The 22,196-nt window shown below is 45.0% G+C and overlaps 9 protein-coding genes across 9 annotated transcripts; 3 read left to right on the top strand and 6 right to left on the bottom strand.

Moving 5' to 3' along the window:
• Positions 1-3: 3 nt before the first annotated feature.
• SJAG_03353 (protein phosphatase regulatory subunit Par2) lies at positions 4-2,115 on the top strand (the record flags this gene model as incomplete). The annotated part of the gene is made up of 5 exons (XM_002174470.2): positions 4-342; positions 434-662; positions 710-906; positions 958-1,352; positions 1,398-2,115. 5 exons carry the CDS (start codon positions 4-6, stop codon positions 2,113-2,115), a joined length of 1,878 nt encoding a protein of 625 aa, XP_002174506.2.
• A 114-nt stretch (positions 2,116-2,229) lies between these two features.
• Positions 2,230-3,812, bottom strand: SJAG_03352 (geranyltranstransferase Fps1). Its single transcript, XM_002174469.2, has 5 exons — positions 3,700-3,812; positions 3,533-3,652; positions 3,304-3,441; positions 3,172-3,252; positions 2,230-3,095 (listed from the first exon to the last, which is right to left on the bottom strand). Exons 1-5 carry the CDS (start codon positions 3,718-3,720, stop codon positions 2,391-2,393), a joined length of 1,065 nt encoding a protein of 354 aa, XP_002174505.1. The 5' UTR covers positions 3,721-3,812; the 3' UTR covers positions 2,230-2,390.
• A 25-nt stretch (positions 3,813-3,837) lies between these two features.
• On the top strand, positions 3,838-6,042 carry SJAG_03351 (anaphase-promoting complex subunit Apc8). The gene is made up of 3 exons (XM_002174468.2): positions 3,838-4,157; positions 4,223-4,944; positions 5,001-6,042. Exons 1-3 carry the CDS (start codon positions 4,045-4,047, stop codon positions 5,855-5,857), a joined length of 1,692 nt encoding a protein of 563 aa, XP_002174504.1. The 5' UTR covers positions 3,838-4,044; the 3' UTR covers positions 5,858-6,042.
• Positions 5,905-8,276, bottom strand: SJAG_03350 (anaphase-promoting complex subunit Cut9; the record flags this gene model as incomplete). Its single annotated transcript, XM_002174467.2, has 4 exons — positions 5,905-6,116; positions 6,172-6,455; positions 6,494-6,629; positions 6,679-8,276. The coding sequence occupies 4 exons, from the start codon at positions 8,274-8,276 to the stop codon at positions 6,083-6,085; spliced, it is 2,052 nt and encodes a 683-aa protein (XP_002174503.2). The 3' UTR covers positions 5,905-6,082.
• Positions 8,277-8,663: 387 nt separating this feature from the next.
• On the bottom strand, positions 8,664-11,989 carry SJAG_16455 (hypothetical protein; the record flags this gene model as incomplete). The annotated part of the gene is made up of 2 exons (XM_011050736.1): positions 8,664-9,272; positions 9,308-11,989. 2 exons carry the CDS (start codon positions 11,987-11,989, stop codon positions 8,664-8,666), a joined length of 3,291 nt encoding a protein of 1,096 aa, XP_011049038.1.
• A 1,156-nt stretch (positions 11,990-13,145) lies between these two features.
• On the bottom strand, positions 13,146-14,330 carry SJAG_03349 (diphosphomevalonate decarboxylase; the record flags this gene model as incomplete). The annotated part of the gene is made up of 1 exon (XM_002174466.2): positions 13,146-14,330. The coding sequence occupies one exon, from the start codon at positions 14,328-14,330 to the stop codon at positions 13,146-13,148; it is 1,185 nt and encodes a 394-aa protein (XP_002174502.2).
• A 230-nt stretch (positions 14,331-14,560) lies between these two features.
• Positions 14,561-15,731, top strand: SJAG_03347 (SNARE Fsv1). Its single transcript, XM_002174463.2, has one exon. It carries the CDS (start codon positions 14,714-14,716, stop codon positions 15,500-15,502), a length of 789 nt encoding a protein of 262 aa, XP_002174499.2. The 5' UTR covers positions 14,561-14,713; the 3' UTR covers positions 15,503-15,731.
• Positions 15,732-16,121: 390 nt separating this feature from the next.
• Positions 16,122-18,609, bottom strand: SJAG_03346 (transcription factor Rst2; the record flags this gene model as incomplete). The annotated part of the gene is made up of 2 exons (XM_002174462.1): positions 16,122-17,831; positions 17,905-18,609. The coding sequence occupies 2 exons, from the start codon at positions 18,607-18,609 to the stop codon at positions 16,122-16,124; spliced, it is 2,415 nt and encodes an 804-aa protein (XP_002174498.1).
• Positions 18,610-19,696: 1,087 nt separating this feature from the next.
• On the bottom strand, positions 19,697-22,195 carry SJAG_03345 (AAA family ATPase Cdc48; the record flags this gene model as incomplete). Its single annotated transcript, XM_002174461.2, has 2 exons — positions 19,697-22,070; positions 22,128-22,195. Coding segments are annotated over 2 exons (2,442 nt in total), but the record flags the coding sequence as incomplete, so codon positions are not given.
• Position 22,196: the final 1 nt, after the last annotated feature.

Below are 22,196 nucleotides of genomic sequence, written 5' to 3'. Positions count from 1 at the left end.
CATATGAAGGGTTTTAAAAACAAAGTAGTGAGAGCCCTATCATTCAAGGATGATTCGTCTTCGGAAAACAAATCTGGCAACTCAAGTCGAAAGATGAAAGGCCATGACGGGAGCAGCAAGTCGAAGAAAGAGAAGGATAGTTCTAGCTCAAAAAGTGAGAAGGCTGAGAAGTCCTCTCGAAAACATAAGTTCTCTAGTTCCGACAAAAGTTCCTCGTCAAAGGATATCCGAAAGCAGAACTCGTATGACAAAATTGGCATCGAGAGGTCGGATTCCCCCAGCTCTAGTACAAATGCAGCATCGAAGAAATCAGGAACTTCGACGCCTACACAGACAACTACGGTATGTTGAAGGAATAGGAATCTGCAACGGGTAACGTCTTTGACGTTCTTGCCAACCTTGTTATTCTTTTGCCCATACTAATAGTAACTAGAACGTACCTTCTCGTGCCCCTACGCCCATTCAAAAGGAGCCGGATTTGTTGAAGCTTCCGATAGCGACACCCATTGCCTCAGCTCCTTCCTCGCCTATTGATAAACTTCTTACCAGTGGTGCGGACGTGGATCTCCCTGAGAGTTTGCCCACTGGCCCTCGCCGACAGCCTTCATCACAGTTTCAGGTGTCCGAGCAGCGTGTGCTCCAACGGTTACCTGCTTTCCATGGTGTGTTTTTAATGCTTAGAAGTCTTCTTTATGCTAACTTACTTCAGAGGTCTCTAGTTCTCGCAGGCAAGAATTGTTTATAAAAAAGCTGGAGCAGTGTAATGTCATTTTTGACTTTACAGACCCATCTTCTGACCTTGCAAGCAAGGAAATTAAGCGAGAGGCTTTACAGCAGCTGTTGGAATACATTACCAACAATCGTAATGTCCTCACGCCAGCATTGTATCCTCACATTGTGCATACCGTATGTAAAAGAATTACTTGTGATGCCTTTATCTTACTAATCTTTACAAAGTTCGCCGTGAATCTTTTCCGAACGATTCCACCGCCTGTTAATGAGGACATCGAAAGTTTTGACCCAGAAGAAGATGATTACTACCTAGAGCCGGCCTGGCCTCATTTGCAAGGCGTTTACTTGCTCTTCATTAAATTCTTAGAATCGCCAGATTTCAGTACGAGCAAGGCTAAACCTTATATTGATCACAAGTTCTTCACTAGACTCCTTAGTCTTTTCGACACTGAAGATCCCAGAGAGCGTGATCTTTTGAAGACAACACTGCATCGCATCTACGGAAAGTTCCTGAACTTGCGATGCTACATTCGAAAGTCGATGAATTTCGTCTTCTTTCAGTACATTTACGAGCAAGAGCGTTTTAATGGAATTGCAGAGCTTTTGGAGATTCTCGGAAGGTAAGTTGAAAACGGTTTCCTTACTGGCACTAACAGTCAATGCAGCATTGTCAATGGTTTCGCAATTCCTCTGAAGGAAGAGCACAAGACGTTCCTTACTCGTGTTTTGATACCCCTTCATAAAGCAAAAACTCTTTACCTTTACCATCCTCAATTGGCTTATTGCATTGTACAATTTCTTGATAAGGACTCTACACTGACGAAAGATGTTGTCTTGGGTTTGTTGAAGTACTGGCCACGCGTGAACAGTGCCAAGGAGATTATGTTTTTGAACGAGATTGAGGATATTTTCGAGGTGCTTGAGCCGTCGGAATTTCCAAACATACAAGTACCTCTGTTCCAACAACTTTCTAAGAGCATTGCCAGTTCTCATTTCCAAGTAGCAGAACGGGCACTTTGTTTATGGAACAACGAGTACTTCACGAGTCTTGTTAGTGACAACTTGCCAACCATTCTTCCTATCATCTATCCAACCCTGTACGAAAACTCAAAAAACCATTGGAACCGGACCATACAATCTATGACATATGGCGTTTTGCGGATGTTTATCGACTTGAATCCTGCCTTGTTCGATAAAGTTGTTACAGAGCATCAACGGAAACTTAATGAACAAAAGCGTATGCAGAGCGAACGTACCAAGGCTTGGGAAAACATCGAGGATGCCGCCGAGAAAAACTTGGACAAACTTAAGTCGCGGGATGACGTTGAGTATCTAGACGTCTCTTCCGACCTCGAAATGGGAAATCTTAGTCTGAATGAATAATGCGAGCACACTAAGACTTTTATTTCTAGACGGGTACCTTATCGCATATAATGACACTTGATGAGTATGTTCAAACAAAATCTTTGGAAAGTACAGCGATCCCAACTTACGTATATGAAAGACTATAATACAAGCATACATCGTTAAACACTCACCATCTATAGAAAACCCTAACAGTAACTGTTTTATATTCTTGTTATACCATCACAAAGAGACATTATTATCGCCTAAGTTTTTGTTGGCATTATCGTAACGAAGACATTGCGTTGGGCAGTTTACTTGGAACGCTTGTAGATTTTGTTAAGGAATGTGGTAAATGCTTCCTTCTTCAAACCGGCAGACTCGTCAAGGACAGAGATACGCTGCTTGATGGTCGACACCTCGCTCTCCTCATACTCCTCGTATGCCTTCTTCAAATTAAGCTCTTCAAACACGGCCTTGACACGCTTCTCGCAATCGGCGTCCTTGCGGCCATAGTTCTCGTCAAGGACCTTGCGTTGCTCGGGAGAGGCCTTTGCCAAGGCAACGTTAATCAACCAAGAGCACTTGTTATCGAGAATGTCGGTGCCGACCTTGCCAGTAACGGAGGGATCGCCATAGCAATCCAAGTAGTCATCTTGGATTTGGAAGTACTTGCCAAGGGGAATAAGCACATCACTAGCACGTTGCAGGTTATCGGGGGTTGCAACATTAGCCATGCACATAGCAAGTGCAACGGGAAGATAGAAGGAATAGTAAGCAGTCTTGAAGATGACAATAAAGGCATGCTTATCTTGACTGAACTTGGAAAGATCAACATGGTTTTCAGGGGCAGTCAAGAGATCCAATTCTTGACCCAAAGTAGTCTGGAAAGTCACTTCGTGGAACAAATCCAGCAAATCCACGTAATAAGTTTCATGACGGAAGTGCTTTTTCAACAAAAAGTAAATAGCGGATTCAAGCATAAACGAATCATTAATGGCAATGCTTCCAACGTTGGGCTGAGTTCCGTTAGCCACAGATGCTCGTATATACCATGATGTTCCTCAAAAGGAACCTCTAGTTTTCTTAACATACCATTAAGTACCAGCAGGGCTGGCCACGACGTGTCTTGGACTCGTCCATCATATCATCAGCGACCAAAAAGAATGCTTGCAACTGTAACAGGCGTCAGCTCGCTTCTTCCGAAGGCGTTATCATCATTCATACCAATTCGATACACCAACCCAAAAGAGCAGCACGGAAGTAAGAGTTATCATCAAGGGCCTTTCCGGACAAAATCTCATAGGTGTCGATTACGGACAAACCACGATTATACTTTCCGCCCAAAGTGTTGTGGTACAAACTCTGTTTGTGAGAAAACGACACGATTAACGCGTCGTTTTCACTTTGTTAATAAGATAATTCAACAAAGATCCATGACTCCCGTGTATTGTACCTTTTTGAACCAATCTTTAGCGTCCTGAGGAACATTTACGGAGGTCAGATAGTCGACAATTTCGTCTACAAGAATGGGGAAAACCGCCTCAAATTTGGCGCGTTTGTCTTCCTTAGAAAGCTAATCCAATGGTTAGAAACGGCATAAATAAATACAAATTTTCGTACAGAGTTGGTAGCTGCAACCATTTTGTTGAATTTCCGTGTCTGGTTTTGTTTACGTTACTGGCAATGGTAGCGTGTCTCCCACAGGATTCCCTAACCTTAATAAGGCACAGTTGTCATAGCAACTCTACGGCCCTGCTGCAGACATCCAGCTTCGCGTACCAAAACCCGGTGTTGTTTACTCACCGCCTCGAACTTCCTTAAAAGTAAATAAACCGATTTGCAGGAATTCTGTTATTTTGGTGTGTTTTGCGCATTGATTTCGTTTAGAGCATAACCGGTTTGCCCGTTGACTTTTTTTCCCAATCAAATTGAGTACCTTTTACGAAAACTGAAAGTATTGCTAAAATGACAACTGAACCCGTGTTCCCAGAGGAACCGGTTCTTTATGAATTCCAACATGGACTTAAACAGATCATTAAGGAGTGCATGGAGCGGGGGTTGTGTTATGCTTCGCGATGGTAATTAAATAATTGTGCTTAAAACAGCAATTGCCTCGAATTTGCTTGACTAATGAGTTATTTAGGGCTGCGGAAATGTTAAATGGAATGAAACCTTTGGATCTAGATGGTGCTCCTTTCTCTTCTACTCCTGCTCGCGACTGTGCGGAATTGAGTGCGTCCGACGTTACTGATGCTCTTTTGGAACGCCAGGAAGAAAGCAAGTACTTTTTAGGAAAATCTTATTTTGACTGCAAAGAGTTTGAGAGAGCTGCGTACGCGCTCAAGGATTGTAAATCCTCAAAATGTGTTTTTGTCGCCCTCTACAGCAAATACCTTGTTGGCGAGAAACGACGCGATGAAGAAAATGATGAGCAACTTGGTGTCAACGACAGTGCAGTGATTGTAAATCGAGAACTGTCAGCCATCGCAGAAACTTTAAACGCACTTCTGAATAACGGGAATAACGATCCTTACTTACTGTATCTCCAAGGTGTGATACTACGCCAGCGAAAACAGTTAGAACATGCGATTACATACTTTTTAAAATGTGTGAGCCTTCGTCCTTTCTTCTGGTCAGCATGGCAAGAGTTGTCGGCTTGCTTGGATAGTGTTGAAACTCTCACAGCAACGATGAAGCTTCTTCCTAGTGATCATATAATGACCAGGATCTTTTTTGTGTTTGCATCCCACGAATTGCATCAGGTGAACAGTGTTGTTTATGAACAGCTGGAAGAAGCAGAACGAGTATTCCCTAGCAGTGTTTATTTAACAACACAGCGAGCGTTGCTTGCTTACGACGCCAGAGGTAAGAAAATTTGTGTTACTATTGTTATAGCGTTTTCTGTACTAACTGCTTTTAAGATTTTGATGAAGCAGAGGAGATGTTTGAGGACATTCTGAAAAATGATCCCTACCGACTCGATGATATGGATACCTATTCAAATATTCTATTTGTTATGGAGCGAAAATCAAAATTAGGCTTCCTAGCACAGGTATCCAGCGCAGTTGACCGTTTCCGACCGGAAACGTGCTCCATCATCGGCAACTATTACAGTTTATTATCCGAACACGAGAATGCTGTGACTTACTTCAGACGGGCCCTGCAGCTTAACCGGAATTATCTGGCTGCGTGGACCCTAATGGGTCATGAATATGTGGAGTTGAAAAACACACATGCTGCTATTGAAGCCTATCGACACGCAGTCGATGTTAATCGGAAGGATTATCGAGCATGGTATGGCTTAGGTCAAACTTATGAAGTGCTTGACATGCATTTTTACGCTTTGTATTATTTCCAAAGAGCGACTGCTCTCAGACCATATGACCAGCGAATGTGGCAAGCCTTAGGAAACTGCTATGAGAAAATACAACGACCGCAGGAGGCTATTAAGTCTTATAAACGAGCACTCTTAGGTTCTCCTATAAATGTTTCTATACTTCTTCGACTTGGCCATTTGTACGAAGAACAAAAAGACCTATATTCGGCATGCTTGATGTTCAAACAATGCATTAAAGCAGAAGAAGAAGGCGGTGAGACGTCGCCAGAGTCTATAAAAGCACGTATGTGGTTGGCAAAATGGGAACTGGACCAAGGAAATTACAAACAGGCGGAGGTTTACCTCAGTGACGTTTTAAATGGTGATTTGGAACTTGAAGAAGCGAAAGCATTAATGCGGGAATTACGGAGTCACATTGAACACAAAAAGGATTCTCGTTAAGGAAACCGTAAAATCCACTTGAAACACCTTGACTGTTCAGACACTGTAATTCATCTTCCTTTAAGAAGCTACGTTCTTCTCATTCCATTGACAGAAGCTAACATTTTATTTGTTAGTCTTTTCATGACTAGAGTAATGATATTGTTTAATGATGCATTTATAGAAAACTGTTTCTTCATTTATTGACATGAAATAATCTCGTATTCAACAACTGTTGACTTAACATTACATTCTGCGCATAAAACTGCGAGCATCAGATCTTGGTTCAGATTGGTTAGAAGAGTAAAATTTGTTAAAATTCGTGGATTGCTTACGATTTAAAAATTGCATTATCAAAGACTTCCACATTCAGTTCAGATCGCGAGTCTAAATAACTTTGCGTAGAGTTCACCAAGGAGTCACCCATTGAACTAAGATTTTGATCCATACTCATTTCGACATTGCTCCCAAAATCATTTGAGGAACTTTGCATGCTCTCGCTCCCCGAGTCTTCAAATACAATATTAACATCTGACACATTTGACGCAGATGCGTTTTCTTCCAGAGCTCGCTTCAACAAATCTGAACTGACAGTCTCGGCAGGACTAATGGCAAGACTCTAAACTTATTAGCCGATGATCTTACAACAATACATACCTCATGCAAATGCTTGATAGCTTCCGCAGGGTTCTTTTTCAGCAAATAAATAAGTGAAATTGCTGTATGAATGTTCGCATCTCGAGATGATAGGTATAAACCTTGCTGAAAGGCTTCAAGTGCAGGGTCATACATTCTAGAAATTAGTTAGTTTAATGATTATAATAAATAAAGTTGCCTCTTACTTCAATTTTCTGTAGGCGTGTCCAAGATTAGCCCATGTCGCAGCCCACACAGTTTCATTGCCTTGTGTTTTCTTCACGAGTTTAAGTGCAGATCTAAACCATTTGATCGCCTGTTGCATGTCACCTTTGTTAAAAGCAAGAACACCCATCTCATTTAGTAACAGGGGATCATGCTGACATAATTCATATGAACTTTTCAGATACTCATCGGCAAGCAACATGTTTCCAAGTTGCATATGTTGCATACCTAGAAAGAGGTATGGCAAATGTGCACCCTGGAATAGCCGTGACGCTGTTGTATAAGCTGAAATAGCTTGATCGTGTTCGCCTTCTACAGCGAATGAGTGAGCAAAGCCTATCCAGGCGGGGCCAAAGTGAGGATCCATTGTGGAGGCCTTGGAAAAAAAACGCCGTGCTTCAGTTATTTTTTTAACACATAAATAGTAAATGCCAACAGCAAGCCAAGTGACAGCTTTTGTTGGCTGCTTATCCGTAAGGTCGTGAGCAATAAGAAACAATTTATTCTTTTCACCTAATTCATGTAAGCAAGCAAGGTGAACAGGATAAGCTTCAAGTTTGTAAGGATCATTCTCCAATATTTGAGACGTGAGTTTAAGTGCGTCTCTGAAACAGGACTTCACGAAAAGGACTTCTGCACGACACAAGAGTAGGTCTGCACTGCCTTTTAAACCAGATACAGAAGAAAGGTAAGCGGAAGCACGACTAAGTTCGTCTTCATGGGCGAGCTTATTAATTTTTAATGTGTACATTGCTCTAAGGAAATCTGCGTCCTCCTTTGAATATGCCGTGAAGTCAAGACTATTCACCAATTCCCATTCTTCTTTCACGGTAAGCAAATGGTTTGACACCAATTGGTTAAAGGCTTCAAAACACTTTGTATCAAGCAAAACAGCTTCTTTATAGCAGTCTTTTGCTTTATCAAAGTTGTTTAAGTTTGTGTAAACCACACCCCGGAGATAACACATGGAAGCTTCAAGCTTAATTCCTCCATCCTGCATTTTTAATTTTGGCAATTTACCAGTTCCTGAACGAAAAGGGTTTTCCTCGCCTAAGAGAGACAACGCACCTTGCCAATCAAACAGTTTTACACAGCATAATGCAGCTAAGTATCTGCATGCAGAGCTTTGATTCAGAAGATCCTGTTTTAGAAGAAGACTCTTTGCTCGCGCATAGTTGTGAGTTGAACAGTAAACTTTTGCCAGCCAGAATGCATCATTAGGATCGTTGGTTATAGAGAGTACTGTCTCTCCAACAAACATGGCTGTATCGTACTGTTCCTGCATAAGTGCATCATGTCTCCACATACGAAGAAGGTCTTCTCGGTTAACTTTTTGAACATTAAACGCATTCAACTGATTTCTATCGGGTTTAGGGGTCTGTTTGTCATAAGGAGAGTTTGCATAGAACGGCACTGGACTAATTGTGAGTGTAGATATTTGGGAATTTGATTGATTTGGGTTAACAGGATTGAACGATGGAGGAGTCATATAACAATTATTTGAACGTGCATCGGCATGAGAATACGACGTAGGCGTTGCTAAATTGCTCCTTACTGGGAGATTCCTTTTATTTGCCATACTTTATTAGTGCTGTGGTTAGAAGGAGGCAGCACTCGGTTTTCGAACAGTGCCAAAACAATTGTATTAGTAAACAAATGTCGCTGTAATAAAATGTGTTAAGAAGAAATACGAATTGTTTGGACGAGTAATATAATATGGCAAATCCGATACAGTAAGTATAGCAACTACGCCTTACGAATGTCTAATCGTAGTCGAACGAAACAAAGCAGTTATTTACAAAAAGTAATCCAGCAACCACCACTTTTTAAGAATTAACAGAGAATTTTATAATTACTAACTTGTTCTCTGAATTTATACCTATCCAAAAAGTTTTCATCCAAGAATTTTCAAGTATTCTTCCAAAACAAACTGAACAAAATAGTGAAAATTAAAACAAAAATATGCTTACAAATACAAAGATGCGCTGAAAACAATGTCACGGTGAATACAAGCAATTGAATCCTCCATTTTCTTCTGCAATGCTGTGTTTCCAATAACCTTAGCAGCATCCCCCATTTGTCGAAGCAATTCCTCCAATCGACGGAACATACGAATTAAAGATCCTTCATAGACATCCGTCATTTTGCAGATATGTGCGAATGTAGCACCGTGAGCCCAGGCAAAGACAACGGGCATTAAAGACGGTTTGAAACTCTCGACATACTCGTCCTCAATAACATTGAGTTTACTTTCCTGAGAGACTTTGGCAATACGCCGAGCCATCTCCTGCAAAATTTTGTGAGGGCCAGAAAGCTCTTCTTTCAAGTGCAAGTTTTCATCATTGGATTTCTCCTGGAAAACCAAACAACTTAACAAAGCGGCACATTGTTGAGGAGTCAGATCGTTGAATATACCATTAAAAATAAGTTCTGTAATAAGTAATTCATCTCCAGAACTAATTTCACAAGCAACACGACCTTTTACCTCAATAACATCGTCGGTGGTTGTGAAGCCCAAACGTCTCAACACACGTTTTCTGCAATTAAGCTCATTTAACTGCAAAACTGCACGACCCTGGGATATTTTTTCTTAATGTCTTTCATCTTCACCTGCAGCGACTTCTTCTCTTCCAATTGTGCCAACTTTTCTCCAACACCATCAAAGTTGTGCAAAGGATTAGCCAACAAACGGGCCTCTAGCACCTCTGCCTTTTTAAGAAGTTTTTGGAATGTTTCATCCTTAATATGCATGTTCTCCACCGGATCGAGCAACTGAATACCGTCAGGGAACCGTCTTTTCACCTCCTTCAACGATTTACCGACGATAGCACGTTGCTGAGGAGACTTCAAGTCTTTAGGGAGGAATACACGGATATGAGCAATACCGTCAATGGCAGAGAGGTAGACAGGAACCTGCTCCATGCGTCCCTCATCACCCTCAACTGGTGGTTGAACATCTGGAAGTTGTCCCTGCTTAATTTTAATGGGTCCAGTTTCACTAGACACACGTAAAAGAACATAAAGGATATAAGACTCCAAAGGTGGGAAATCTTTTGACTGTCCCCTTGGCGCAGAGCGCTTCTGGACTTCTGTAACTATTCCCCAATCAAAGTCCTTCTTACCATCATGAATACGCACTAACCGTCCTGGTTGAAGGAATGACAAGGAAAAGTTGGGTTGATTAACCACTTTGCGGATATCCTCATGATATACTTTTAATTGAGTGCGAATGGTATCATACTCCTCAACTGCGTGTTCATCCTCAATAACAAAATTGTTAAACTTTTCTTCCGTCTCAGCAAGTTCTTGCTCGAGGCGGGGGATTTCAACACTGTTTTGGAATTGGAAGAAACAACGCTCAAGCATAAACTCAGGCGAAATACCTTCCACACGCAAAAGGTTAAGAATCATATTATAGCTCAAGTGGAAGGCAGAATCCAAACGATCAGCCTCGCCTTTCAGCATACTTTTAGCAACAGGTGGATCCATTTTCTCATCAACCATCAAAATAACAATACCACGATCATCAAGACCACGACGACCAGCACGACCACTCATTTGAATATACTCACCACCGGAAATCCAACGGAAATCCTTTCCGTCAAACTTGCGAACATTGGTGAAAACAACAGTTTTGGCGGGCATGTTCAAACCAATGGAGAACGTCTCCGTTGCAAACAGAACTTTAAGAAGACCTTCTTGAAAAAGAATCTCAATTACCTCCTTAAGAATGGGAAGAAGTCCAGAGTGGTGAATACCAATACCACGACGAAGCAAAGGGAGGATGTGTTCAATCTGAGGCAATTGACGATCCTGCTCAGAGAGCTGATTAATAGCGTTATTGAAAATCGTGCTAACCAGATCACGTTCCGTTTTATCATTCATGTCAAGTTTTGACATCTGAAGGGCCAGCGCCTCACAGTCGCGCTTACTGAAACTAAAGACGATAACAGGATTGTAGTTCTTCATCATAATCATCTTCACAATTTTGTAGATATCAGAAGGTCCCTTGTTTCCACCTTTACCAATCTTTCCCTTCTTGCCGACCTTCTTGTTGGGAACAGCAGCAGGATCGTCGCCAGTCTTTTCCATCAGAGCACCCATAGCACGTTGAAAGTTTTCCTCTCGGAAAGTACTCTTTTCGTCAACAACCAAGTGAATTCCATCACCGCCGCTTGGGAAAAGATAATGCTGTAAAGGAGTAGGACGGAAATCAGTATAGACGACATGACAGGGTTGACGATGAATGCGAGTAATCCATTCAGCGAACTGCATTGCGTTGGGAATTGTAGCAGACAAGAAAACATAGTGCACCTTGTCGGGAAGCAGAATAATAGTTTCTTCCCAAACCACACCACGCTCTTTGTCACGCATGTAATGAATTTCATCGAAAATAACCCAAGCAACTTCACGCATAACCTCCGAACCACGATACAACATAGAACGCAGAATTTCCGTAGTCATTACGAGACAACTTGCATCGGGATTAATGGTAACATCACCAGTCATTAGACCAACATCACCAAACTCGGCCAGAAGTTCACGATATTTTTGGTTACTCAAGGCCTTGATGGGACTTGTGTAAATAACACGCTGCTTATCACGAAGAGACTGTGCAACAGCATATTCGGCCACCACGGTCTTACCAGCAGACGTATGAGCACTAACCAAAACACTTTCATTGCGTTCAATAGAAGCGATGGAAACTGCTTGGAAAGGATCAAGGGTGAAGGGGTACGTGCGAGCAGGTGGATTAGGACTTTTATGTTGAGACATGGGAATATAATTGTAATTCGGTGGAAGAGAGACCTGGTGACGGACCTGATGTCTCAAGGTTACCTTTTCAGCAGATGTATCTGGACCACTAGGGACACCAACAGCACCAGTGACTTGAAGAGAACCCTCCTCCTCAAATGAATCGGCAACAACAGGCTCCACAATTGTCCCACCCGTCATAAACTTCTTCCTCGTCTCATCCTCGGCACCCTCCTCTGTCGAATTTTCGGTTTTTGAGCTTGCATCCTGAACAGCAGATTCCGTTCTCACCTGCGAGACCTCAGAAACGCGTTCTTCGTGCTCTTTATCAGCAACAACCGCTCTTTTTTGACGTTTTACGTCTTTTTCTTTTACGCTTCCATCCTTACGAGTAACACGATCGTCATCGCTGACTTCTGAAGACGTACGCTTCTCGTTTTTCACTTTTTTTTCGGCCTTGCCTTTCAATTGTTTTAACGAAACGTCAGCATTTTCGTCAAAAACGCCGAATGCCGCGTCAAGATCGACTCCAAACATGGCAATCACACAGATTTCGCGCACACAATTCTTCTAACGGTGCGTGTAGCGAAATATGCAGAAGACAGGAGCAAAACTGCGTGTTCCCGGTGTTTCGCCAAGTGGAGGGTGGGGGCAACCCAATGCAGACATTTGGTGGTGAGGATGAACAACCATTAAGGTTTTGCGGAGAAGCAAATTAGCGAAACCTTACACATACACCTTGACGACACGTGCTATTTGCACCACCAAAAAATGAGTCTCCGTCCGTCGCTTAAGGAATGGTTGAAATGATCGATTCGGCATATGTTACGTAGATGTGATGGAACAATGGTTCATTAATAGCAATGCAGTCTTCGCTGTGAATTCCTCATTTACAGTTAAGTCTAAAACTTCACTAGATTTAGCCTCAATACCACAAGACAAAAACGACTTTATTCGTTACACAGACCGCACAGAGTAGCTCTCGTCTCACAATAGTTATGAACGACTTTCGTGCTGCAAGATCGTTGTCTCAACGCATCCCGACAACACTAGGTTGTGTTCGATTCGCCGGTGATTATCGTGCCTATCCTGGATCGTACGTGCCAAAACTTTCCGCAAGTTAAGACATATATTGACCTTCTGTGATCACCAGTACGCTTCCGTTCCGTATTCCAAAGCGTAAACCCTTGGCTTTTATCGCAATTTTTGGAACATTAGGTAAGGACAAGCATGAAATGCGGATGTAATACCTGACGCACTACGATTGTTGGCGTTTCGATATCTGCTATTTATTCGTTTGATCTTCCTCTTGCTAAAGAGTTTTTAGGAGGAGTTTTTGGTATTCCCTTTTATGTCGTCCATTATGTATGTGCTATTAGCAGAAAGTATAAGTGAATTATTGCTAACACCAGCAGCATAACCGTGGTCTCCGTGCAGCAGCAAAGGCAGAAGCAGAGGCAAAAGAAAATTCTTCCTAGTTCGTATGGATGTTGAGCCTTAGAAACATTTAATACTTATCCCAAGGGCCATTTCCTCTCCCCCTAGCGTTGTTGAATCCTCATAGCAGTAAGAACAATGCACTATATTAACATAAATTCATCTACAAAGGGAGTAGTCGTCCCTTCAGCCGTTTCCACGACACTTGAGTGGGAATCATCGTTCAGTAGTTGTGCATCGGTGTGTATGGCAAAACTTACAATTTGGGGTTTCCTTGGGTATCCACAAGAGACTCGGTATCAGGAAGGACTTGAGGGCCATCACCAACACGAGTCAAAATAACACGGCTGACACCAGATGAAATTGTGTCAATGACAGTTGGCTCAAGATTCAAGAATTCAGAAGACTCTACAGGCTTGAAGTCTGCCTTCTCCCAACCCTCGGCGTTTTGAGTCACGGAACGGAGAGTAGTAAGTACAAGATCCGAGTCCTTCTCAAGGAAGTAGATAACAGCGTTCGGGCCAGCATCAAAAGTGTAAGCTGCAGCATAGCCGTTAACGGACGAGTTAATACTCTCAACAGCACGAATGATGGCACGGGAGGTGTCGTTGAGATAGAAAATAGGAGGGGTGGTATCGAGGCAAACGGCGTGGAATTGGTTAGAATCCTTCATCGTGAGTTGGGCAAACGAAGCAAAATCGCGAGCACGAATGGCATTCTTCATTTCAACCATACGTTGAGGAACGACGTTACGTGCTCGTTCGGCGAAGAGAGATGACGTTGCGACGGTAGCCTGCATGCCGGCAGTAGAGGAGACACCCTTCTTCGCAGCAGAGACGACAAGAATGGCGACACGCATTTCGGGCCAGTGCTCGACAGGAGCCACTTGGACAGCAACACTGTCGGCTCCAGTAGGCTGCTCGCCCATTTCCCAAGACACGTAACCGCCGAACAAACTACGGCAAGCACTGCCCGAACCCTGACGAGCAACTCGAGAAAGCTCGGTAGGGGTCCAAGGCAATTCGTACAACGCGCAAATGGCTTGAGCAAATGCTGCAAAACCGGCAGCCGAAGAAGCCAAACCGGCAGCTGTGGGGAAATTGTTCTCAGACACCACACGAAGTTTGTAGTTGGCAATCTTTTCCAACGACTCGTTTTTAGCCTCTAATTCCAAACGGCTTTTACGAAGCTCACGGACACACACCGACAAACGAGGGCTTTCACACATGGATTCCATTGCTCCATTTAACCACAGAGAATCCTCTTCAAATGCAGCACTGCAGCTGGCCGTAGTCAATGTACGGAGGTCATTTTGAGACAACGTAACTGAAAGAGATGAGTTAGAAGGAAGGTTCAATCCGACATCACGTTTTCCCCAGTATTTAATGACAGCGATATTTACAGGAGCAGAGACCGTTTTCTGATACACGGGAGCGGACATTTTTCTTCAGGTATGCAGAGAAGAGAAAGATTATAAAGCACACGAAATAGAAATTAAAAACCAAAAGTGACTGGGGTAAATTACAGTAAGAGAAACCACCCAAAACGCCCACTGGATTTCGTCGCGTTCTTGAGCTTTAAACGTTTTAGTGGTGTATTTATCCGCGGAAGATCCTAGGTCATAACGCGGCACAAAATGAAAACTCACCACCAAGTGCTTGGGTGAGACGAGCGGGAGGACATAGTCAGACCAAGGTGAGGGAAACAGTACGAGCTGAAAAGAGAAGCTCAAGAAGGTCATTTAGACCCAGCCAATTGTCCGAACGTGACGCATAAATATAAGAAGACTTCAGTTTTGCTTGACGTGAACCACGTAGCTCAGAAATGTCGGAAGTTCTCCTTAGTATCGATTCTGTACAACAGATGATTAAGGACAGAAAACGTCTCAAAACGTCGGCCAGTCCTGATCTTGATGCAGAAATCAAAAGTAAATTAAATGAGATTCAGCTTAAGTTGAAAGAATTGGAAAAGAAGCAGAATGACATGGAGAATGATCCCCAAATACCGGAATTTCAATTGAAACAAAAGGAACAACAGTTAGTCCGTTATCAGCAGCGGTTCTCTCGAGTAGAAGAAATGTATCGTGAAATCATTCAACGAAAGAACATTGACATTATCGCCGGAGGAAGCAATGTTCAATCCATCTCAAGTCAAGATGAGGACAGAAGCATGAACCAAAGTGGTAACACTTCCGCTGTCACTAGCATAAGCAACACTTACGGAGCAACCATGCCCGACAATGATTCAGCCATTGAATTAGGGACATTCACTCCTAATCACGCCGGTACCGCCGATAGTAACGCTGCTCAGGATATTGATGTGGAAGCTTTACACAACATTCACACACAGATGCTTTTGGAGCAAGAGGAATCGCTCGTTGGGTTGGAGCAGTCGGTGCAAAATCAGCGCACACTTGGTTTGCAGATGAATTCAGAACTTGATGAACACAACACATTGCTCAATTCGCTTTCAGGTTCAGTGGATGATACAGGAAACAGATTGCGACGTGCCCGTGGACGTTTGCAACGTGTAACAAAGAAAGCCGAACAGTACCCACACTGTTTCATCATTTTCCTCCTTCTACTGGTGCTGTTTTTGGTGATAAGTGTTTGAGGCATGTTCTTGTTTTGTCTCGTTTCTTTGCGTGCACTCTAATCCCAGCATACTCTTTCGGCGATAGGACAAGTTGCGAGTGTACACATGCAAGTTTAACATACATAACGCACAATAGTCCTTGTGCGTGTCGTAAGATGGTTTGGACAGTTTGTCTTTTATGACATTTAATGATTGAGTTTCATAATGATTTAATAAAACACCTGAATTAAATTCGCAAATGGGAACATTTGAGCTGTTGAAGTGAGGATTGTCTTGTTGATTTAAGTAAGAAGGGGAAAACATTAACGTAGGTATGCAGCTGTCATTATTGAATTCCTTGAGACGAGAACATTCTGTGTGCATTCGACAGTGGGCAAGATATACAAAGACAGATAACGAGGAAGAGTTCAACAGAAGAGAAAAAAGGCAAAATCGGCAGAACAACTGGAAGAGTAAATAACAAGGAGACCAAGAAACATTACCCGGGAAGTACAGGAACGGCTCGCGACTGAAGAGGATAAACAAACACACGATGATAGAAGATGACAGTTGCCATCAGCTAGAACAATTACCGGCAGGAGGAAAACATAGCAAATGAAATTAACAGTATAAAGAGACACAACCAACGAACAAACGTTTAGCGAAATGGCCAATTGTAACCAGGGTCCAGCGTCTCATCGTCTTCAAAATCAAGTGACTGCGTTGGATTAGTGAGATTAGTCGAAGCTAACCAGTCAACATATTTCGGCGACTGCAATTGTTTCGGAGACAACATCTTTGGGGAATTAATCACATCGTTCACCTGGCTAGGGAACATCAAGTTCAGAGGTACAGCAGTAGTTGGTGACAAATCCGAACCTTCCGAATGAATACTTTGCATCGTCCAGTTGGAAACGGGTTCCGCCGACGCGGACTCGCGTATTTTTTCGAGAGGTGAAACGACGTTGTCGGCCTGTTGATCTCTGTTGTTAAGGAAGGGCTCATGCAGCCATTGTGAGAATTCTTGATCCGTCAGCTGCTGGGCCTGACTTGTTGACAAATTGGAGGCAATACGAGCAGAATCGTTTGCCATTTGTAGCTGCTCTTGCGACTGCATAGGCGACATCGTAGGCAAAGGTTGATCAAAAGGGCCAGTACTTCTATTCGATTGGGCTATTTGATCCAGTTGGACGCTGGAAGATTGCGAAGAAGGATAACCGCTACCAAGACGGAAACATAATTCCTTACTCCTCCGTCGCATAAGGCTAGAGGAAGGAGACACCGAGCGTTGAAGAGCCTCATCCCTCAGGGAAGCAACAGATGACGACATGGGTTGTCGTTGGTTGTGTTGTAACGATTGTTGTTGTTGTTGCTGCTGCTGCTGTTGCTGTAGTGAGAGCTCTTTCGCTGACGGTGATTCTTGTTGCTGTTCCTTCGGGGCAGTCGACGGCGGCGGCTGCTGGTTAGGGGCAATTGAATGCGGAGAAAGTTGGTTCCAAAACGAGTCCGTTGCTGCTAAACCGGGAGAGTCAACGGCGTGTCCCTCAGGAATACCCGGCGGATAATAACCGTCGAGTGACATGTCCCAAGCAAACGGAAATTGCGGTGAAAGCGGTGGTTCCACGCCAAAGTTGTCCGTGGGCAACACGGGACAACTACGCACCATAGACAGCGGTTGCATGTCATTGGCGATAGAAGCACGCCGGAAAGGCATATATGCCGATGGATGTACACGCTTTGCGTACGAGGTCATATAATCCCCATTAAATGAAGGCGAAGGCACGTCTCTCAAAGAATCGCCTAGTTGATTGGCAAAACGCTGCTGCTGAAATTGTTGAAGATGAGGGGGGATAGAAGAAGCTTCGTTAGGTGGTAGGGAAAAATAGGAGAAGTCGTCAAAAGAGGCCGTTGGGTTCTGTGGGTTCTGTTGTGATACGGACTGTGGCCGGTACTGCTGAAACTGATCCGTTGCCTGTGGCTCGGAGTTCTGCTGCGGTTGCCGATTAAATCCATTGGCACCGTTGGACGGGAGGAAACCCAGTTGCGACTCTTCCAGCACCGGAAAGCATGGCGAAGCACGACGCTCGTATGCAGCAGCACCAGGCTGCGAAGGCGGAGCAAGCATATTGGCGGGGACATTCGACATGGAAGCAGACGCGGCAGCGGCGCCAGGCAACAAGTCACCCACGTTCGTTGGTCTCGATCGAGCAAAATACGAGGCGGATTTCATTGCCTGTAAGGGCGTAGGTGCCACGCATACTGGAGGCACTTCTGGATCCAAATCGGCACTGGGACGAGTGGGAATAGCAGTTGTGGACATTCGACGACGCCGAGGTCGAGGATTTCGATGAATTTTTTGTTGATGACGCTGTAAAAGGTCGCGGCGCGAGAAACGCCGACCGCATCCAACGGGCTGGCCGTCTACGGTTTCACACACATACGGCTTTTCGTTCGTGTGTGAGCGTGTGTGCCGTTTTCAGATGCTCCAATCGGGCAAAAGCACGAGTACAGATTGTGCATACATACGGTCTGACCTTTGCTGAGGGATTCGCAGCGACAGCGGCTGCTGCATTCGGAGCAGACGACGGAACAGTCGCGACAGCAGAAGCAAGAGTCACATTCGAATTCCCGGCCGGTTTCGACTGTGCATTGTGTGTGCCAGAGCCGGAATTGGCGCTACTGACTTGATTGTTTCGTCCCTTGGTAGCGGCAGCACCAGCAGCGCCCGACATGGATATGGAGGATACGGAGGTGCGGGCGTCATTTGAAATATTGCACAGAGTTCCCCCACTCAGGCCTGAGCCTGTGTCTGAGCAGTCTTGAGTAGCCTGAAGAAGCGACAAATCGCCCAGATCGCCAAGGTCACCGGCACCAGACGATTGCTGCGCCTGAATTCGCTGCAGCTGCTGCTTCTGACGAGACTCCTGAAACATCCCAGCTGAAGAGTTCGGGTCATCGTACACGCGGTCGGACGACGGTAAGGGCTGTCGCACTGGCGTTCGGCCAGGTTCAAGTTCATTGGCGTTCCCTAATCCGCAGGCGCTGAGTGACGTCGAGAAATTCGAAATATCAGAAAGCAGTGCCGTCGTTGTAGCGGACGTGGCGGGCAATTGCGCTGTCAGCAAACCTTTCGGTTCTTGACTCATCGCAAAACACTGGGAAGCTTTTCTCTCAAAAAACTATGTAACAGATTATAAGGAGGCGCTCGTTAACTCTGATTACGAGGCGCAATGGAACGAACAAAAGATGCGTTAAAAAGAATAACAGAGTACAACGCAGATTAAAAAACAAAATAAGAAGCTGCCTTTGAGCGCGTTAAACAGAAACCTCGGGTTCAAGCGAGAAGGAGTGAAACAACAGAGAACGGGTGATTTCGAGAAAAAGGTGTACCAGAACCGTTACCAGGTAAACAAAGCATCCTTTCTCACCACGTATGGAAAATGAATGCTAAGGTGAGTTGAAATAACGGAGAGGGGAGGGAACCGCGTCGACAGAAGCAATGCCTGCACAAGGGTGGTTAGAGGGTTTAGGCTATGAGAAAGAGCGGGAACGGGGGCAGAGGATGGTGATGGGTGGTTTGTGTGGCGGATTGTGGAGAAGCGGGGGATGTTGCGAACGTGGGGTAAACTGCACCGGCGGAACGCGTTCTCTTATAAGCGCAATGATGTAATGCCATTGGCTTGGAATATGATGGCGTGAACTGATAAATGGAGTTTTCGCCAAACACATTGGGATCGAGACACGTGTGAGCCAATAAGATCACGTCAATCCATATCTCTGGACCACTCCAAGGGTCATCCCCACAAAGAGGCTCGCATCCCTTTGTTCCCGGTTACGCCAACCAACCATAAACGAGCAGAACAAGTGCCGACCGTGACATCACAGCAACCTCTATATCTTCCCTCCAGCACCCCCGCAAAAATCGGCCAACCAGCGCACGCCAGGGCATCGCTTAACGGCGCCCGGAGCAGGGGAAAACGCGTCGCTCTTCACACACAGAGGCGTCCAGGGAAACGCGACACGTGCCGGATTCGGTAGAAGAACAGCGACGCGCGAACTCCGTGGCTCTTCTGACCAGCGAAAAAACGTGCGCTAGCGAACGCTATTTGGAAAAAACTCAATGAACACGAGACGAAATTCGCGCGCAGATACGCAGTGCGAAATGCATTTCAGTTGGGGCATCAGTCATTTACGAAAGTCACTAATCCTTCATTGCGGTTTGCTCAAGCTTGCTTAGGCGTAAAGATCATCGGCATCATCACCACCAAAAGCGGGTGCTTCAGCACTGCCGCCGGCATTGTCAAACTGGAAACCGGTCAGGCCTCGTGACGTCAGGAGCTGCTGGGCAAACGCCTCGTAGCGGCGGACTTCGGCATCGCTGACGGACCTGCGAGCGTGCTTCATTGCCTCTTCGACATGACGACGCTGGACCTGGGAAACTGATCCCTCGTCGTCGTCCATGACAACGTCATCGGCGTTCTCGCCTTCCTCAGCTTCACGTTTGATGTCATCTTCGATACTTTCCTTGATAGCGTTTTTGACGGCTCTTTGCACAATGTATTCCAGGTCGGCACCGGAGAACCCATGGGTAGCGGCAGCGACGGCGCGCAAGTCAACGTCCTCGGCAACAGGAGTGTTGCGCAGTTGAGCTGACAGGATGCCCAGACGGGCTTCCTCGTCGGGAAGAGGAACGTAGATGAGTTGATCGAGACGGCCAGGACGCATCAGGGCAGGGTCAATTTGATCGGGACGGTTGGTAGCGCCAATGACGAAAACGTTCTTCTTGCTATTGACACCATCCATCTCCGTAAGCAATTGGTTGACAACACGGTCCCCACCGCCAGAGTCGCCGACAGTAGCACCTCTCGACTTGGCAATAGAGTCGAGCTCGTCAAGGAACACCACACAGGGAGCTGCGGCACGAGCCTTGTCAAAGATGTCACGGACATTCGACTCGGACTCACCAAACCACATACTCAGAAGCTCAGGACCCTTAACGGAAATAAAGTTGGCGGAGCACTCGTTAGCGATTGCCTTGGCCAGCATGGTCTTACCGGTACCCGGAGGACCAAAGAACAACACACCCTTGCTTGGCGAAATACCGAAGCGAAGGAACTTCTCGGCATGCATGACGGGCATTTGGACGGTCTCGCGGAGCTCGCGCTTGACGTTCTCCAAACCACCAATGTCCTCCCAACGAATGTCGGGAACCTCCACAACAGTCTCGCGAAGAGCAGAGGGGTTGCTTTGACCAAGCGCGAAACGGAAGTTTTCCATCGTAACACCGAGCGAATCGAGAACCTCGGCATCAATTTCATCTTCGTCCAGATCAATAAGATCCATCTTCTCGCGAATTTGCTGCATAGCTGCCTCAGAGCACAAAGAAGCCAAATCTGAACCCACGTAGCCATGGGTCTCAGCGGCAATCTGCTCCAAGTCAACATCGTCAGCCAGTTTCATGTTTTTAGTGTGAATACGCAAGATTTCCAAACGTCCAGTAGGGTCGGGAATTCCCACATCAACCTCACGGTCAAAACGACCGAAACGACGCAAAGCGGGATCGATGGAGTTAGGGCGGTTGGTAGCGGCCATAACGACAATGTTGCTACGTGCCTTCATACCGTCCATTAACGTCAACAGCTGTGAGACAACACGACGCTCAACCTCACCATTCGTCTTGTCACGTTTGGGGGCAATAGAATCGATTTCGTCAATGAATATAATAGCCGGAGAATTCTTTTCTGCTTCTTCAAAGGCTTTTCTGAGGTTTGACTCGGACTCACCGGCCATTTTAGACATAATTTCAGGTCCATTAATAAGGAAAAAGAATGCACCGGTTTCATTAGCGACGGCACGAGCCATCAGAGTTTTACCGGTACCGGGAGGACCATACATAAGAATACCACGAGGGGGCTTAATACCAATACTCTTGAAAAGTTGGGGGTGACGAAGGGGAAGCTCAACGAGTTCTCTGATTTGTGCCATTTGACGACGGCAGCCTCCAATGTCATCGTAACCGACTTCGTTCATGCTGCTCTCTTCGTCTTCGCGATTGATAGGCTCGCCCTCCCAGTGAATAATAGTGTCTTGACTAACAATACCAAACTCGTCGGGAGCGACGTCCACAACCTTGAACTCAACTTGTCTCATGCTACCACGGACGGTAAACAAATCGCCTTTGCGAACGGGTCTATAGGCCTCAACAAAGTAGGGCTTCAAGTAGACGTCGAACAGAGATCCCGTCAGACCCTCAACCGTGTCGGCGAGAGGCAAGACGGAAATACGTTCGGCATATTTGATATCAGGACAGGGATTGACGTTAACAATGTCGCCCAAACGAACCCGCAGGTTGTTACGAACAACACGGTTAATACGTGCAACACCGTCTTCCATTTCCTCGTCCGTGAGAACGATAAGAACAGTGTCTTTGCGTCTTTTACCCTTAACGACAACTGTGTCTCCACGGAAAAGTTGGAGGGTTTCCATAGTGTTTGGAGATAATGTAATTACAGAATTGTCATCATTCGTAGCGTCATCAACAACCAAGGAATTGGGTTTTCTTTTCTTTTTTAAGATTGCAGTTGCAACATCTTCTGCTTTTTTTTCACTAAATATTGTTAATTATGGTTCCATCTATCAAAAAGAGGGTTCAAAAAATGCGTACTCTGCTGCATGAGATGAACCATGTAGCGGTTCAGCCTCAGGTTTACTGGTCATGGTAGATGGTACGTTC

The sequence above is a fragment of the Schizosaccharomyces japonicus genome (genome assembly GCF_000149845.2).
Source record: "Schizosaccharomyces japonicus yFS275 unplaced genomic scaffold supercont5.2, whole genome shotgun sequence".
Taxonomy (NCBI): domain Eukaryota; kingdom Fungi; phylum Ascomycota; class Schizosaccharomycetes; order Schizosaccharomycetales; family Schizosaccharomycetaceae; genus Schizosaccharomyces; species Schizosaccharomyces japonicus.
The sequence above is the reverse complement of the archived record's forward strand: the minus strand, read 5'-3'. Positions and strand labels throughout refer to the sequence as shown.

Bases quoted from the DNA above. Each gene is read 5' to 3' on its own strand.
- SJAG_03351 (XM_002174468.2), top strand. From the start codon at position 4,045: ATGACAACTGAACCCGTGTTCCCAGAGGAACCGGTTCTTTATGAATTC. The intron at 4,158-4,222 runs GTAATTAAATAA...TGAGTTATTTAG, and splicing joins TTGTGTTATGCTTCGCGATG to GGCTGCGGAAATGTTAAATG. The intron at 4,945-5,000 runs GTAAGAAAATTT...ACTGCTTTTAAG, and splicing joins GCTTGCTTACGACGCCAGAG to ATTTTGATGAAGCAGAGGAG.
- SJAG_03347 (XM_002174463.2), top strand. From the start codon at position 14,714: ATGTCGGAAGTTCTCCTTAGTATCGATTCTGTACAACAGATGATTAAG.
- SJAG_03352 (XM_002174469.2), bottom strand. From the start codon at position 3,720: ATGGTTGCAGCTACCAACTCT. The intron at 3,653-3,699 runs GTACGAAAATTT...CCATTGGATTAG, and splicing joins TGGTTGCAGCTACCAACTCT to CTTTCTAAGGAAGACAAACG. The intron at 3,442-3,532 runs GTACAATACACG...TCTCACAAACAG, and splicing joins CTAAAGATTGGTTCAAAAAG to AGTTTGTACCACAACACTTT.